The sequence below is a fragment of the Centroberyx gerrardi genome, chromosome 6, assembly GCF_048128805.1.
Source record: "Centroberyx gerrardi isolate f3 chromosome 6, fCenGer3.hap1.cur.20231027, whole genome shotgun sequence".
Taxonomy (NCBI): Eukaryota; Metazoa; Chordata; class Actinopteri; order Beryciformes; family Berycidae; genus Centroberyx; species Centroberyx gerrardi.
In genome coordinates, this window is record NC_136002.1 from 6,576,380 (window position 1) to 6,593,242 (window position 16,863).

The 16,863-nt window shown below is 43.0% G+C and overlaps 1 protein-coding gene across 1 annotated transcript; it reads right to left on the reverse strand.

Annotated features, from left to right (window-relative positions):
* Positions 1 to 203: 203 nt before the first annotated feature.
* Positions 204 to 8,147, reverse strand: fam131ab (family with sequence similarity 131 member Ab). Its single transcript, XM_071919662.2, has 4 exons — positions 8,039 to 8,147; positions 7,385 to 7,567; positions 1,702 to 1,833; positions 204 to 880 (listed from the first exon to the last, which is right to left on the reverse strand). Exons 1-4 carry the CDS (start codon positions 8,106 to 8,108, stop codon positions 204 to 206), a joined length of 1,062 nt encoding a protein of 353 aa, XP_071775763.2. The 5' UTR covers positions 8,109 to 8,147.
* Between the last annotated feature and the right edge of the window lie 8,716 nt (positions 8,148 to 16,863).

Genomic DNA, 16,863 nt, shown 5'->3' on the forward strand with positions numbered 1-16,863 from the left:
AAAGGAGGAGATTTGAAATGTTGCAATAAGGCAAAGACAGATGGTTTACACTGCAGTCAAATGAGTCATGAGAAAAGAAAAAGAAAACGTGCAGAAGTTCATACTTTTCAGATGCTATGGAGGAGAGGGAAAAAAAAAATCCTCTAAAATAGAGAGGGAGAGGGTGGAGGGACGAAACACTGAGGTTAGATGGAGGGAGAGAGTCATTGGTTGTTTGGCTCTCCCTCCCTCTCCTCCTCCTCCTCCTCCTCCTCTTCGTCCTCCTCGTCCAGGGAGACCACCCCGGACGAGGCCACGTCGGACACCCTCCTGCGGGGGTCGTAGTCGGGCGGGTACTCCCCGTTGCCGTCCGCCTGCACCCGGCACACGCCGCCCTCGTAGTCCTTGCAGGGGGTGTCGTCGTCCTCGCCGGGCGACAGGTACGTCTCGGAGTAGGACATGGAGTAGCAGGGCGAGTCCTGCCCGCCGCAGGGCCTGCCGCCTCGCCCCCCGCCCCCCAGGCTGTGGAAGCCGCAGTCCCCGCCGCCGGGCCCCACCTGCCCCGCCCTCTGGAGGCGGGCCAGCAGCAGCTCCTCGCCCCCTTGCAGCGCCGACAGGATCTTGGCGGCGAGCTCGGCGGCGTTGCTGTGGGAGTGGGTGCCGCGGCGGCCGCCCAGGTCGCGCAGCAGCGGGTGGTGCTCGTCCAGGCTGCACAGGCTGGAGCACAGGGTGTCCGGGGAGCCCGCCGTGGGGGAGGGGTCTCCGCTGCCGCCCCCCTCTCCTCCTCCTCCTCCTCCTCCTCCGCCGCCTCCCCCCTCACAACAGGGCCCCCGCAGGCCCAGATGTTGGCAGACCTGGCTGTGGATCAGGTCCTTCAGGTAGGGAGGGTACGACGGCACATCTGGAGGAAAGGAAACACACCGTTAGCACTGAGTTTGATCAGTCCTGAAGGGAAAAAAACAATGATAAGAGAGGAAAAGATAAGATGTGATGAAACTTGAATGATTCCTGTGGGGAAATTGAGTCATTGCAGCAGCAAATATCCTAACATATAGACAATATTGGGGAAAGTTACATTAGCTACATTATGTGTCCCCAAACCAGAACAGTACAGAAAGACAACATCTATGCAATAGTGCAGTGAAGAAGTTGGTTGTTGGTTGTATTATTGATTCAGATGAAGGGTTCGTGAATGGTTAGTGGCACATATGAGTTGGTTGGTGTGAACTTTCTGTCCCAAGAATCTAAATGGCCTTTGGAAGATGGTGAGTTTAATATCTAATGATACAGAAGCAATATTGAGTTGAATGATATCTGGTGATTCAATGTAATCAAGATGAAAGCATTGGTATACGCACACACAAAGGGACAAATACACTGTATATTTATAACCCGCTCACACCATACTCCTACAGCCGCCATCTCTGTCTGCAGCGAAGGAAATTATATTAAACTTGCAGGAGGGATATCAAATTGCGCCGGGGAACAAAAAAAAATGTCGGGAGAGGATGAAAACTAGGGCACTGGGACAATAAAAGCCACAGACAGAGACCGATCTAGACCACGGAGAGAGAGAGAGAGACAGAGAGTGTAATGGATGAGGAAAATGGATGTGTGATGCAGTATTAAAAAGCAAGGGCACTGTGAAGGAAATAAACGATTAGCTATATGATTGTGGTGTAGTGGTACATTATGTATGTACGCGTGTGTGTGTGTGTGTACCTGTGCTCTGTGTGGTGGGCTCGTTGGCAGGCAGAAAGTCTTCATCGTATGAGTCATCATTGGAGTCGTCACCGTCCACAGAGGACCAGGCCCTCAGCTTAGCCTCCGCTATGGCAAACTGCTCAGCCACGCCTGCACACACACACACACACACACAAACACATAGATTAGATATTCTACATATACATCACACAGATTGTTGGAAAGGTCGATACACGATGATGATTCATATTACTCTGCGTCTCTCTCTCACACACACACACACACATACAGATGTACACAAGCGAGTACATGGTTGTCATGGGAACTAGGTGGCGCCCGGCCATTGTGTCTCCATGTCACAGCTGTTTTTGATTGGCAGGTCTCTGTGAGGAACAGAGTGTACAGCGTATAATTGGACTCGATAGAAAGGGCATTCCCATTACAGTCAATGTTCTTTAGCCGTCATTTGGCTGGCACAGTTAAGATGGCTGCCGCTGATAATGTTGTTATGATCACATTTGATGTGGATAGTACACCCTGATACTCAACTTACTAGTTTCAGGTGATACAATAATGTGAAAAGTAGATATTCAATGTCTTGGTTATGGTTAATCTTAGGGTTGGGGTTAGGCTAAGGTCAGGGTTGGGGTTACATAGTCTGTAGAGATGCAACAAATAGGCAAGTGACACTGTTGAACATCTACTTGAACATCACCTGATGAATGTTGAGTATCAACATTAGACTATTCAAATAAAGTGTTCATCTAATGTCTGTTTTGCTACTCTCTCTCTCTGATTGATATAACACAATAGTGATTCAACCAATATCCAGTTCATGAAAGCTTTTACATTTGCTGTTCTAAACAGCCGGTGTCTGGTAGGTCTTTCCTGGGAAAAATCCTCTGGTGTACAGGACGTGATGCGTTTTACATTTTAGGTTTGTTTGGAATAAATAGAAGAAGAACTGGGTAGTTGAGCAGTGATCTCATTCTCTGAGTATTGTGTAGTGGCAAAAAACAATGCCCATTTTCATAACAGTCTTGATATTTAGATATAAAAAGTAAATGGCAGCCATCTCAGGTGTACTAAAGCAGATTACAATGATACACCAGGGAGAGCTCTCTCTGTTTATTCCATTTCAGTGGTGTAAGCCAGAGGTTCTCATACGTCTTCATGTCACGGACCCACAAACAGACACACATTAGGGCCCCATTTAATAAGAGTTTTTCCCAGGGACACATATGGGAAGATTTCCCTTGCTGTGGATTGAGTATTAAATTGTATAACTGTCTACACTGTACATAGGGAGATATTAGTCATGAGAGTGAAACCTAAGATTAAAAGTCTTATATATTCTCTAAACAGTGTTAATATACACATATATCACATACCCACTTCAGTTAAATGCACACACAATGCAATCCATTCTGTGCTTTAAGCACACAGGCTGTGTCATAGATGATAAATTATACTGAGACAACTGTCAGTATTTGTGCACCCACCTTCTTACTCTGATATATGACATTAATTCATAGCACTAGTCATAATAAATAGTATCCAACTGATATGTTATATGGAGATTTTTGAAGGAAGGGAATTTTAAGTGAAGAAACAAAAATGAACTCTTTCTGAGAATGTAATTGATTTTATTGGTGGTTTGAAAAGTAGATGTTTGCCTCATGATGATTCCAGACTGTAGGTCATAGTCCACTCGGTCATTGCATACAAGTACCCACACAAATACACACACTCACATACATGTACGTGTAAAACACAGACACAAATTGCACACACACACACCGTTACCCTCACTCTGTCCCCTGTGTGTGTGCGTGTGTGGCTGAGGTGACTCAGCATGTGACAGAACCAGTGATCCACAAAGTCCAACTGACCAATCACCTCCAATCATCATCTGCAGCCGGCCAATCAGATTGCAAAACTCCCTCTATCTCTCTCTCTCCTTTCTCGATCTCTCAGCTCGCCCTCGCATTCTTTCTTCAATCTATTTTGTATTCCTTCCGATTCATCCGCTCTCTCCCTCGTCAAGCCTTTTTTTCCAATCGTCTCTCTCAACAAAACTCTCTATCGACTCACCCGACTCTCCTCATTCCTCCCTTTTGCGCTGCAATCTCTCAGCCTTGTCCCTCACTTCTCATTTTGATCGCTATCTCTCTCTCTCTCTCTCTGTCTCTCTCTCTCTGACTCTCTCTCAGGTCAATGCTCAGTATTCATGTGTTGTCTCCCATAGAGATAGATCGATGCTCCCATTCATCTTCCACCGTGGCTGGGCACTGAACTCTCCTCACAGCGGCACATCCTCAGGCAAATGCAATTGTACCGGCTGCTCTTTAGTTCTCCTTTGAAAGGCTTTTAAAAAAAAAAGTCTTTTAATGCCTATTTCCATTTTGATCTCCGTTCTATTTTAACCAGAGCATTTTCACCTGCACGTGCATTTCTTCAATGTCACACACCCACACACAACGCCAAAAATAAGCACAAAGAGATAGTGTAGATGCGTACACACAGATACACACAAAAATATTCCCTGCCTTTCTCTACATTTCAATCACAACTGAAGAAATCTGAACAAATCACAACTTGAACACAAAGACTTGAAAACACACACACACATACACACACACACACACACACACAGCGACATACAGTTTGGATACAGTAGGCTGCATGGCTGTCCTCTATGAAAGCGGCGTGTAAATTAGCCTTGAAACTTTGACTGCAGTGAGTTGCAGTTCCACGCTTGTCAGCTCTTCTATTTTCCTCATAAATATTCCCACTTGGTAGGAAGAAGACAGCAACTCTCAAGAATGAGTAGCAACCGCATTCTTATTTTTTTTTAAAGCATGGTTCTGGCTTTATTTAAAAAACTGATGCGTTTTGACAATGTGTCTTTGTTAAAGCTCACTGTAGCGTTCCACTATTTTCCGTTCAGTAAAAGCCTAATTTCTACTTTGTGCTGCAGTGCCACACTGCGCTGCATTGTTGGATTGCGATGTCAGTCATAGCAAAGCCATTTTTTTTCCAATGCCTTATGCCGCTTTTCCGAATTTAGATTTTCCAAAAGGCCTGTTTACCGCCAGGATAGTATAAACCTGGTGAGTTGGACTGGTCAGACCACACACACTCCTGAAACACTGTGGGACGAAGGCCCTGCCAGACCTGCACTGGAATCTGGAATACAGCCTCTCTGACACACGCACACACACGCACACACACACAAAACTGTGCATTTGACACCTTCACACACAACACACATGCACATGCACTCTCCGATTCACTCATTCTCTCTCTCTTTCTCTAACACACACACACACGCACACACACACATACACACACACACACACACACACACACACACACACACACACACACACACACAGTGACATAAGCCTCTCTCTGTGTCGGTCAAGGCTGGCAGCCAGACTCATGCAGGAAAGAGAGACACTCAGCAGGATTAACTGCAAAGAATGTGTGTGTGTGTGTGTGTGTGTGTGTGTGTGTGTGTATGTGTGTGTGTGTGTGTGCATGTTGGCAGAAGCCAGCCTATCAATAGGACAACCCTACCTAGATCCAAATCCCAGGATGTCTCCTACCATTCAGCTTCCTCCATATTTCTCCATCTATTTTGGCCGCTACGCAAGCTTGCATGAATGCTCACACACACACACACACACACACAAACACACACACACACAGCCATGCTCTACTGTCACCAACTTGCCTACACACCAAAACACAACTCTCGCTATCACTATTTCACCGTTCACACACGTACTCCCACATTGTGTACCAACGTGTTCACTGACATTCACGCAATCTGTCCAGTCACCCACAGTCACACCGTCACCAGAGACAGTTGACATAAATGAGAGGAGTCAGCACAACCGACACCTCCCTGACGGGGTGTGCAACCGGGCGCACACTGATGATGTAAGGGGAAGGGACGAGGACGAGTGGATTGAGTGGAATATTTAGGTCTTGATTTCACAAAACGATGTAGGTAGCAGCCAATGCAAGACTACAGATGGTGTCTCAAGTTTCATTTTGGTGCTACATTTAGATGGGTTTTCAACATTGGTGCAAGATTCTCTATAACACCATGCTCAAAAGGTTCTACAAAGACCATTTATGGTGCTGTAAAGAACCATTTAGAATGTATGAAATGCTTCAAATCAGCAGTATTAGAAGAAATTTGAAGAACAACACTGGGTTGTTAATTCTGATTTCCATTTTTTATGTTCATTTTAACAAATCAGAGGGTTCTTTGAGTCATTGCGGTTCCATATAAAACTACTACTCTAACCAAAGGGAAGAACCCTTAATTGTTCTCTCTGTAACCTCGGATAAAATGAATGGAAAGAATGACAGAGGAGGGGAGATGAGATGAAAAGAGAGCAGATGAGATGGATGGAGAAGAGAAGAGAAGAGAAGAGAAGAGAAGAGAAGAGAAGAGAAGAGAAGAGAAGAGAAGAGAAGAGAAAATGAGTGATGTCAATGGTGAAAAAAGAGAGAAAAAAGAAAGGAGAACAGAGGGGGCACAGAGGAAAATCGCTCAGTCACGGCAGCACTAGCCAGGAGCAAAACCTTACTGTGCAAATTAACCTTGAGAGTCTGCATTGCAGGGAGCGAGGGAGAGAATGGAGGGAGAGCGGGCAGGAGAGACAGGGTGAAAGAGACAGGGGAAAAAAAAAAAAAACAGGTGATAAAGAGACAGAGGGCAGAGAAGAACATTAAAAGAGAGAGGACAGCATGAATGGGAGGAAGGGGGTAATGGATAGAGGGGGACGGAGTGGACAAAAGAGGAGTAAAAGATGAGGTGACTGGGTAAAAGATAGTGGAGACAGATGAGCCGAGGGTAGAGAGCGCGCTGAGAGCAACACGCCATCTAGCAGTGTGGAGGAGAAGTCTTAAGGGCAAACACTCAGCCAACTGATGCCAGGGCAAAGCCACCACAGTATCAGCATTGGCCTAGGCCTCTGTCCTGTCTATATGTCCAGAAGCTGTCATTGTATTTCAACACTGACAGCAATCATGTGAGATCAAACCTCGTCTGTTCTTTTTGTAAATATGATGTTTTGTTATGGCATTTCACCGTTTAATTTGGTATATTTTTCTTGATTTCAGCATTCTTTTGAGACTTTCTATCCTTAAAGTCATAATGAAACTGCATTTTGAGAGCGTCTTGCTTCCTTAATGTGATGTATTTCCTGTTGAACCACGATACTATCATTCAAAAGTGTGAACCAATTGTATATCAGTTAGATCAGTTAGTGAGAGAAACAGTTTTATTTGATGGGAAGGGTCAGGACTGTTTAAAACTCTGACGGTTTTATTGGTTGGAATTTTTATGTCGCCTCCTGGTACACAATGAAGTCACCACTAAAGATTTACCATTTTCCACAAAGTAACAGTAATGAGACTTTGATGTAAAAATATGATTAAATCATTTTTATTTGTGGCATAAATTGTCAAATAGGTGTATGGTATGACAGTTAGAATGAGCTAAAAAGGCGCTAAAGCCATTTTTCATTTCAGTGTGACTTTAAATGCCGGTGTGCAAGTCTCATCTCTTCAGTGTATTTGTTTCTAACTGACCTACACACCCAGGGAATCTCTTGCCGCTAGAACTTTGAGTGTAGCAGTGTCTTTTTTCTGTAATTTTTACACAAAGCCAAAGTCTTACCAGCAGCGAAGCGCGCCTCCTGTTCTCCCTCAGTGAGGTCGGAGTAGGAGTTGAAGTCGGACTCCAGGGCTGCCGGAGTGTCTATGGGCTTACACCAGCCCTTCCACTCTATCAGGTGGGCCACCCTGCCCTGGGCCATGGCTGTGGGCTTGGTCACATGGTCCTTCACCACCTGGGAGATACCTATAAGACAAAGGTGAGGGGTTGAAAAGGTTGTATCATGGAGAACGGCATTAGGAGGCGCTGGTGCCTGTGAGAATGTGGTGTAACTAAATCCGTTTGGTTGGTTGTGGTGGTTTCCTGTGCTGGTTCTGTTTATGGTTACTTAAAAAAACTTAAAACTTAAATTTATAGTATACATCATAGTAAGTAGTACCAGACTGATGTAGGTTATATGAGGATAGATAAAAAATATATATAATTAATGCTTTTCCGAAAATATAATAATTGATTTTTGTTATTATACGTTGGTTTGCCTTATAATAATCACAGACTAGAGGTCATAGCTTACCCACCTTTTTATTTACCACTTCATGACTGCACATGAGTGTGTTTATGTGCGTACATGCATACATCTGTGTACACATACAGTACATGTATGAGTATTTATGTGTGTGTGCATTCAGGGAGTTATGCATTGAATGTTGCGCTCACCGTGTAGTGAGGATCGTGCTAATGCAGCAATCTCTTGAATGGTAAGTGCTCTTCTTGATTTTGGTAACATTTCAATGGTGTCATCAACATTCACCTGCAAAGAGAAGAGAAATAAGTCTGAGTCAGGGAAAAACTGAAGATACAGTAGCTCAGCAGTGCATGTAACTCAGCTTTTGTACATATCCTGCTATGACTCACAGGAAACCCATTGTTGTCTTTGATGGAGAAGTGTTCAAAGCAGAGAAAATACTCATGTAGTTCAAGGCCTTGGAAATTGAAGGTGTTTCTATTTATATCCATCACTGCTTTAATGGGTCATAAGCTGTGCCCCCCCCCACGCACACGCGCGCACACACGCACACACACACACACACACACACACACACACTGTCTCAACAGAAGTGAATAGACGTGGTTAATTTCTGTGCTGTTTTGGACTGAAAACGAATAATTTCGCTACTGGAAAAATGATTTTGTGTTTAGATATTTTAGATAATTTTGTTAGCTAGCTAACCGTAGTAGCTTATCTGGTCAGCAAACAATTGTTATGAACATTGTCTTCTTGTGATTGTAATTGCGTTGCTAAATTAGGCTGCTGGCTAGTTAGCTAGCTAACAAAGCCAAAAGTCTGTTCAGGTTAGCCTGCACAGTCAATTCTCCACTGCAGCTCCATGATGGCGCCTGGCGTGGCTGATGGGAGATTTCAGATGCAACTGCAAAGCCTCAATATTCAGTCAATTATATCCAAGAACGATTATTTAGCCTTTGTGAAAAGAAACTGCTAAAGCTCTGAATCCACAGGTCAGTGTCCAGGTGTAACACCGTGTCCTGCACTGTAAGATTGTTTCCACTCTGCTGACAGAACCAGACAGTGGACAAAAGATGGACCCCCTCCTCCCATGGTGTCCTCCATCAAATCTGTCTGCTCTGTAACGTCACACTACAGAGGGAGTATCAGGTGTTGACGTGGCCCTTTGTCTGCTGCCTCTTTTTATAGCCTTACCTGTACTCATATGAGGAACCAGCGCGTCAACAGCCGAGGCCACGTGCCAAGCTAAGGTTATGTGTTGTTACTCAATATGGGTCAGCAGACTCAGTTGACTGAGCAATCTCATGACCACTTTAGGCAGCCAAGTTAGACTGTATCAAAACAAGTACAATCTGTACTTGTCCAGTCCTTTGGTACATTCATGGCCATGACATATAATTAATTTCCAATTTATTTGAATGTGATCTCAGCTCTCTGGATCCCTAGTTAATTCATCTCTTCGATGGAGAATACAGTAACATTAGGCTACTTGGCTTGCTAGTTAACGTCAGCAATTGAACTGTTAGCAAAAGGTTATAGCATATTACATAAAAGCACTGCTTATACAATGTGTTTTTAGTATGTGTGGTATTATGATGATAAAAAGATTTTGCTATATACACATGTAGCAGTCCATGTACAGTTGTGATGAAGAACCAGGAAGTAAATTATGTGACGTCACGTAAATCACATTTGAACACAAGAAAATTGGGGATTTTGTGAAAATTCGCAGCTAAAATGTGAAGTTATGATGAAGTTAAGTCTTCACAGTAACTGAGCTTATAGCCTACTTAATTTTCTTAATCAGATACTGTTCAATAAAGAACATAATATGTGACTTGTAGAGAATTTTCTTAAGTACCGTGACAAAGGACGTGTACAGAGGAGTGAAGCGTCTCACCCCTCACCCTGTCCTCTCAATGGTGGTTAAAAGTGACAAAATACCAAGCAAATAACAAACAACAACAACAACAAAATAATCTGTCAGCGGGGTCCCGCAAGAGCAAAGAGGTTCCCATGCTTGCGATGATATCAGCGGCTGCCGCGAGGCGTGATAATCCTCTTGCGTCGCAGAGGAGCTCACAGATCAGAGCAAGGAAAATCTGGAGGAGACATGGCATACCCTCGAGTGGGGTTAGACTGATAGATCCGCTCGATATTGGCCTTTTATCAAAAATCGGATATCGGCTAGTCAAACCAAAGAAATCATTCCTCACTCTGCCTGAAGGAGCTGCTAACCCACCTAAAAGAATTTCATTAGTATGACTTTCAATGGAGAGTTTTAGTGTCCCATGATGGTCTGAATGCTGTTTCAGAGGCTTTTCCACCCTGACAAGAATACAATTCTGGGGGAAATGCTGAATCCTTGTCATTTTTTAGATTTTTTGGCCAGGAAAATGCTTATAATTAAACATAGTTACTGTATATCAACACAAAATATCGGCCGCTTTAGTCCGAAAGTTCTCCTATCGCTCTACGCCTACCCTTGAGTTTCACCGCGCCCGCTACAGGCTCCGCTCCTCCATTTATCCCCTCCCCTCCTGCTCCCCTACTGCCCTACTGAACAGCAGAGGGAACGAGCGACAGAGAGGAAGACATCAGCAGTACACAGTGCAGAGAGAGAGAGAGCTGTTGCTGCTGTGCCGTGTCTTGTCCTTCACACACATACCCACTTATACATATGCTTGCAGAGCATACCCACTTTTGTATCTCTATATTTGTGAGGACCTTGACTTTACATAAATTCCTAAACTCCTAATCCTAACCACAACATGCCTAACCTTGAACTTTAATATAAACCTAATCCTAATTCTAACCTACCCTTTAAACTCAAGGCCTAATCCTAAACTAACTTTAACTCTCACCCTGTAAGCATAATCCTAATTCTAATCTTGACCCTAAACCCAAGTCCTTACCCTAAAGCTCCTTGTAGAAGTGAGTGTCCTCACTTTGGAATATGTCTCCTTCTTTCTATCCTAGTGAGGACATTTGGCCCTCATAAGGATAGAAGTGCAAGGACATGCACACACACATATACACACACACACAAACACTGTCAAGAAGACATACTGTAAATCCAGCATGGTCTGGTGAACGCAGACAGTAGAGAGGCTGCCATGACACTGCCCAGGCCCGCCTGTGGCATTTAAATCATTGGTTAACAATTCCCTCCATGAGTCTGTGTGGTAGCCTAATATGGCCTGGAGGTAGCATGGGGGGGAAAACACAACAGATTCTTAGATACAGAGCGCCTGTTAGGAGCTGAAAGCAGGCAGAGGTGCAGGCTGACAGTCGGTGTGTCTGATATAAATTGACCTGACTGGTGTCTCCCTGTTTCGCCTGCAAGGCTGTACACACAGAAAAACTGAGGGTTCTTTGGTTAGGGTAGTGGTTCTACATAAAACCATAATGACTTGAAGAAATCTATGATTTGTTATAATAAAAAAAGGTAAATCAGAATAAAGAACCCAGTGCGGCTTTTAATTAGTTATTTTAATATTTGTGATTTGGAATATTTCATACGTTCTGAAATGATAGACCATAGAGAATCTTTCTAAAGTGTTTTTTTTTTTTTAGCACCAAAAAGGGTTCTGCTATGTTACAAGCCTAAACAACCATGTTCTGGTGCAATAGCCTATAGAAGCCTTTTCGTAGAGCCGTCACGCAATGCTACAGGTTTCGTAAGAGGTCTGCCAAATACCGTGCATTTGCATTGATTGCTCTAATTATAAGATAATTAAGGTTACATCACAGCAGAAGGCTAATTTGGGCCGTCGCAGTGGCCTATTAAGTCAAATACCTTTTTCTTAATTATCAAACGTCGGTTGCAAAACAGAATGGCGCTTTCTTTTCTTTTTTTCAGCACCACGGACACATCCTTTCGGCTACACACACACACACACACACACACACACACACACACACTAACAGGCATGTACAGAATTATATGAAATTCTATGAAAGGGCAATGTGTCAGTGGAACAGACTGTAATATACCGGAGTCTCCTCGTTGGTGACGACGCCCCGTGTTTTATCGCAGAAGACGAGCTTCTCCATGGAAAATAAGATGAACATCCTCCTCTCGACGACATGCCACGTTAGCCCTACTGTGTCTATCTCTCTCTCTCTCTCTCTCTCTCTCTCTCTCTCTCTCTCTCTCTCTCTCTCTCTCTCTCTCTCAACTTTTCCACAAAGGGAACATTTCTATGGCAACCGGTCGCCATGGAACGATTCCTCCCGGTATGCGCGCGCGCGAGCCGTGATTCGCCGATGATGTCACACACCCAGCACACCAACCGACAGCCACAACAGACAAATTAATGGCTGTGGCGCGTGCCCTCGTGCTTTCACTTAGAAGCTGCCGCTTTAATGACTGTTGCGCGTGCTCTCCTGCATTCACTTAGAAGCCGCCGCTCACCCCCAGCTATAGCATAACATGACGTCAACTGGGTATGGCGAGGTGTGGCATTTGCCTTTCCTCAGCTTATATCAAGAAAAAAATCAGGACCAATGTTCTTTCTAAACTGGTACTTTCTCGACCAATTAGGTCTAGTAATTTATCACATTGACCAAATAAAGATATCTACTTAGTCATCAGTCATTGCTCCACTGTGTCCCCAGAAATGGAGTCTGTATATAAGCGGGTTTGGATGTTTTGGTGGCACTTTATGCACTTTAGGTTTAGTGAACTGACGCCCCTGATGGATAAACCAAATCACACTGCTCAGTCCTTGAGGGGGTTCAAGAGGATCTCCAGCAAAACGATTTAAAATGTTTGATTTCACTATAATTCAATAGAAATTATTACATTTAGGGAATGTATAAGGACTAATTGTCTCCCCACATAGAGTGTAGACAGTTAAACAATTCAATACTACATCAACAACAACAAAAATCTTTATACAGGGGTTCCTGGGGCTAAATCTGATCACATGGGGGTCTGTGGCCTAATGTGTGTCTATTCGAGAATCCCTACTTTATAGAATAGATATGATAGGATCAGCAGTCCAACCAACCTGTCTCTCTCAGATCCTAGTATTCAATAAGAAGCCCACCCGTGAAGAGAGAGAGAGAGAGAGAGAGAGAGAGAGAGAGAGAGAAGGCAGCATTTCATAATGGATCATTTAGGCACTGCTAATCGTTGCCTGGCTGGCTCATTGCGACACATCAGATTCACATCCAGATGGTGCGTACTGATGGATAAATGAGACGAGACGAATTTATCATCATCATCATCATCTTTGAGTGAATTACCTCAGCATTCTGCTAACTTCTACTTACTCCTCAGTCATTGTTTAAACTGACAGCCCAGACAGTAGGCTGTACTTTGGCTTATCTAAGGCCTATAACAGTCTGTACACTTTTAGCAACAAGGGTTCTATATAGTACCAAAAAATGTTTCCATAGGCTTGTACCATACTAAAACCCCTTTTTGAACCCAATGTGGTTCTTAAAGAAATCTTTTAATAGCCTACTGTTGATTTGGAGCATTTCAAATGTTCTTAAATGGTTGTTTATAGCACCATAAAGTGTCTATGTAGAACTATTTGAGCATGGTGCTGTAGAGAACCTTTCTAAAAGAGTTCTTTATAGCACCAAAAATGAGTTTTGCTGTGGTACAAGCCTATAGAAACATTTTATGGTGCTATATAGAACTATTTTAGAAAGGTAGCACCATGCTCAAATGGTTTAAGAAGGTATGAAATGTTCCAAATAAAAAAATAAAATAAAAACTTGTAAAGAACCATATTGGATTCTTTTTCTGATTTACCAGTTATTTTTATTTTAACAAATCAGACGGCTTTTTCCATTTATGGGACAAATGGATAAGAAAACATGTTGTTTGCATTGAATTCAAATGAACATTCAGGGGAACAGCAGCTGTAGTGGCTCACAGCTGAGCTGACCCAGCCATGCATGGACGGACAGTGCAGTCAGTCTAGCCGTTCACATGCTTTTAAGGGAGCTTTTGAGTTGTATTTTGTCCAAAGGCAAGAAGCATTACACTCTGTGCCACTGAGATTCCATTTAAAAACCTGAATTAAAAATTAATTGCTAATTACGCTGAATGACTTGCAAATAATTAGAAACTAACTGGTGAACATTAATGAAAACCAAAATGGAGAGAGAACCCAGGGCTGAATCACACGTTAAAGACTTGGACGGCTTGGTTAATTAGGTAATTATTAAACCAGGAAAGGTTGAGAAAATAATTTTCTGCTTCACATGGCGAATTACAGAGTTCCAAGAGCACTCAATTCAGAGCGACTGTCATCTTTGATTAGGCCTAGCTGGTAGGTGCCCAACAAAGTTATAATAAGCTACTCATAGCCTGGCTCAGAACCATGCTAAGCAATATACAGTATATATCCTGTTGCATAACAATAAAAGTGGCCTTCTTGAGGGTTTGCGACATCATGGTCTATTGAAATTGAGTCATCATATCCCATAGATGAAACAATGGTCCAGGTACATAAAACATCTAAACACACAGGCAGAGTAAATGTAATGACGTTTTTTAATTGCTGACCGTAATATTATTACTGAAATAGTAATTTGTTACACTATTCCTTACTGGGAAAAGTAATATTACTGTAATGTATTAGTAAGTAACACATATCACCTCCCAACTCTGCTTCTGAAAACCTCTGCTTCATTCTTCCTTGCATTCATATAGCCTACTTGTCAGTTTGAGAAATGATTTTAATTCTGGCTGTTCCAAAGTCTAGATTAAAAACAAGAGGTTTCTATTGGCTGTTCCAAAGTCTAGATTAAAAACAAGAGGTTCCTATTGGCTGGTCCAAAGTCTAGATTAAAAACAAGGTGATGTTTAGGTTCTTTACCATCAAGGCTTCTAGACTTTGGATCAACCTGCCTGAGGATTTCAGCTATGTAGCAGGTTTTAAATCACTTCTTAAAACATGTCATGACCTTTTATTAACTGTTTTTGACCTCCCTTTTTTGTTTACTTTTGCCTTGCCTTTAAATTTATTTTCTTGCTTTCATTGCTTTTCTGTCCCTGATATCTTTTGTTTTTTATGCTGCATTCACATCCCATTAGCAAGAAGGTGGATACAAGCTTCCTATTTGAAAATACCGCTTACCTCAGCCTTCAGCCAGTAAATAGCCTACTACTTAAGGATCTGGCAATGGACCCTGATTTCTCTGACTTCCTGAATTCAAACATCACTAACGAGGAAATAACTGTAGTCAAGTGCAAGGAATTGTATATTTACTTTAAATAAAATTAACAAAATAAATGATTTTCATTACATAAGTCAGGGAACAACTACTTGCTGGATGTTTTGTTTGTGGTTGACATTGCAGTTATGTTTAGTTTGCTGTAAAACATGAACTCAACTGTATCACTAAGTGGATGAGTGTTGAAAAGCTGAGAAAAATGATCAGGAGCAACCAAAGTCTACAGAAAACTTCAGCAGAAATGTCTTGAAGGCTTCCTGAGTCCTAATGAACACTTAAGTCGTTGCTTTAAACTGTCAAGTGGTTCCAACGGTTTTTCCCATAGGACATGAACGCAGCATTATGCCACCACTTAGCAACTAAAATGACCTTGAAAAGCACTTGTGTGTTTTGAAAAGATAATTAGTGTGATTTTAAGAGCAGGAGATACGGAGCGAGGTGTCAGTAGGACAGCAGTACAGCATGAAAGCACACCGAACCAAATAAGAAGGGTGTCAAAGTGAGAGAAAACGGCACCTCGCTGAAGTCCAGTGCTCCCAAAGGTGCTGCCAGAATCAGTCTGCGCGCCAAGCAGGTCCGCGTGCTGCCCAAGAGCGCGAGGTCAGACAGGGAGCTCGCCGCGCTCCAGTCCACGCGCAACGAACCGTCAACCGCCACTGTCAGGAGGAAGAGAGCGCACGTGAAGGGTATAGAAAGCTAAAAAACTGTAAAACTCATAGTAGCTGCGCACAACATTCTTGCTCCACCAAACAAATAAATAAATAATTACAAAAAATGATTATGACAACAACGCTTCAACTGAGGTGGTCTTCATTATGCGTGGCAAAGAAACGTCATTTGTCATAATATATTTTATTGGAGTAAGAATGATCTGCTATGAGTTTTACGGTTTAATCCCTGGGATGTGCGTATCACTTTTCTTTATTGAGAAAGTTGAAATCACCATGCCAACCCATGCCTCGAGAGGGCAGCCACTGGCGATGAGCATATAAGGGAATGTGATGTTGCGGTATCTCACTGCAGTGTCCCCCAAAAGAAAAACGAAGATTACCAGCCAATTTTGAAATATGTTTTCTTCAAGGGTTCTTAGTGCTTCTATACAGAGCCGTAATGGCTGAAAAACTGTGATTTGGTAAAATATAAATCAGATCAGAATTAAGAACCTAGTGAAGTTCAAAATCTTTTAATAGCCTACTGTTGATTTGCGTGTAAAGAATCATTTATGAAGGTATGAATTGCTCCAAATCGGCAGTATTAAAAGAACTGGGTTCTTCATTCTGATATGCCAGCTGTTGTTTTATTATTTTAACAAATCAGCGGCTTGTTTGAGTCATTATGGTTCTCACTCCCCTAACCAAACAGCCTGTGAAGAACCCTCCTTTTTTGTGTGTTGTTCAACTCTAAAGAACCATACGGAACCCTTTTTATTAAAAGTGTAGCCTACGCTATAGGGTGTACTTGTAGTGAGATAACATAGGCTTGGAAGGGGTGGGGGTGGGGGGGATCTACGTCCGTGCACTTTACAGCCATGCCACGTCATGCAGGCAAGGCGCTGGCAGCAGCCCAGGCCTGCTCGGTATTTTCTGAAGTTGGTTCAGGTTAGTCAGTTTAGGGAATGAAGCAGCACAACGCATGAAGCACAGAATAAGGGACAACACCTTACTATCATGACACCATCATTACCGCCCTGTTGCTTTACATTTAACCTCTGACGTGAGCAGGCCACGTCACCAACAGAGCCAAACGGAGACACGCTGCAGGGCGCGCGGCGCACCGCGGAGCGCAAATGTCACCAACCCAACCCCTCTGGCTGCAA

Excerpts from the sequence above, each read along its gene's own strand:
- fam131ab (XM_071919662.2), bottom strand. The coding sequence starts at position 8,108 with ATGTTACCAAAATCAAGAAGAGCACTTACCATTCAAGAGATTGCTGCA. Across the intron at positions 1,834-7,384 it reads GGAGGCGCGCTTCGCTGCTG|GCGTGGCTGAGCAGTTTGCC; the intron begins GTAAGACTTTGG and ends GTGTGTGTGCAG. Across the intron at positions 881-1,701 it reads GCCCACCACACAGAGCACAG|ATGTGCCGTCGTACCCTCCC; the intron begins GTACACACACAC and ends CCTTTCCTCCAG.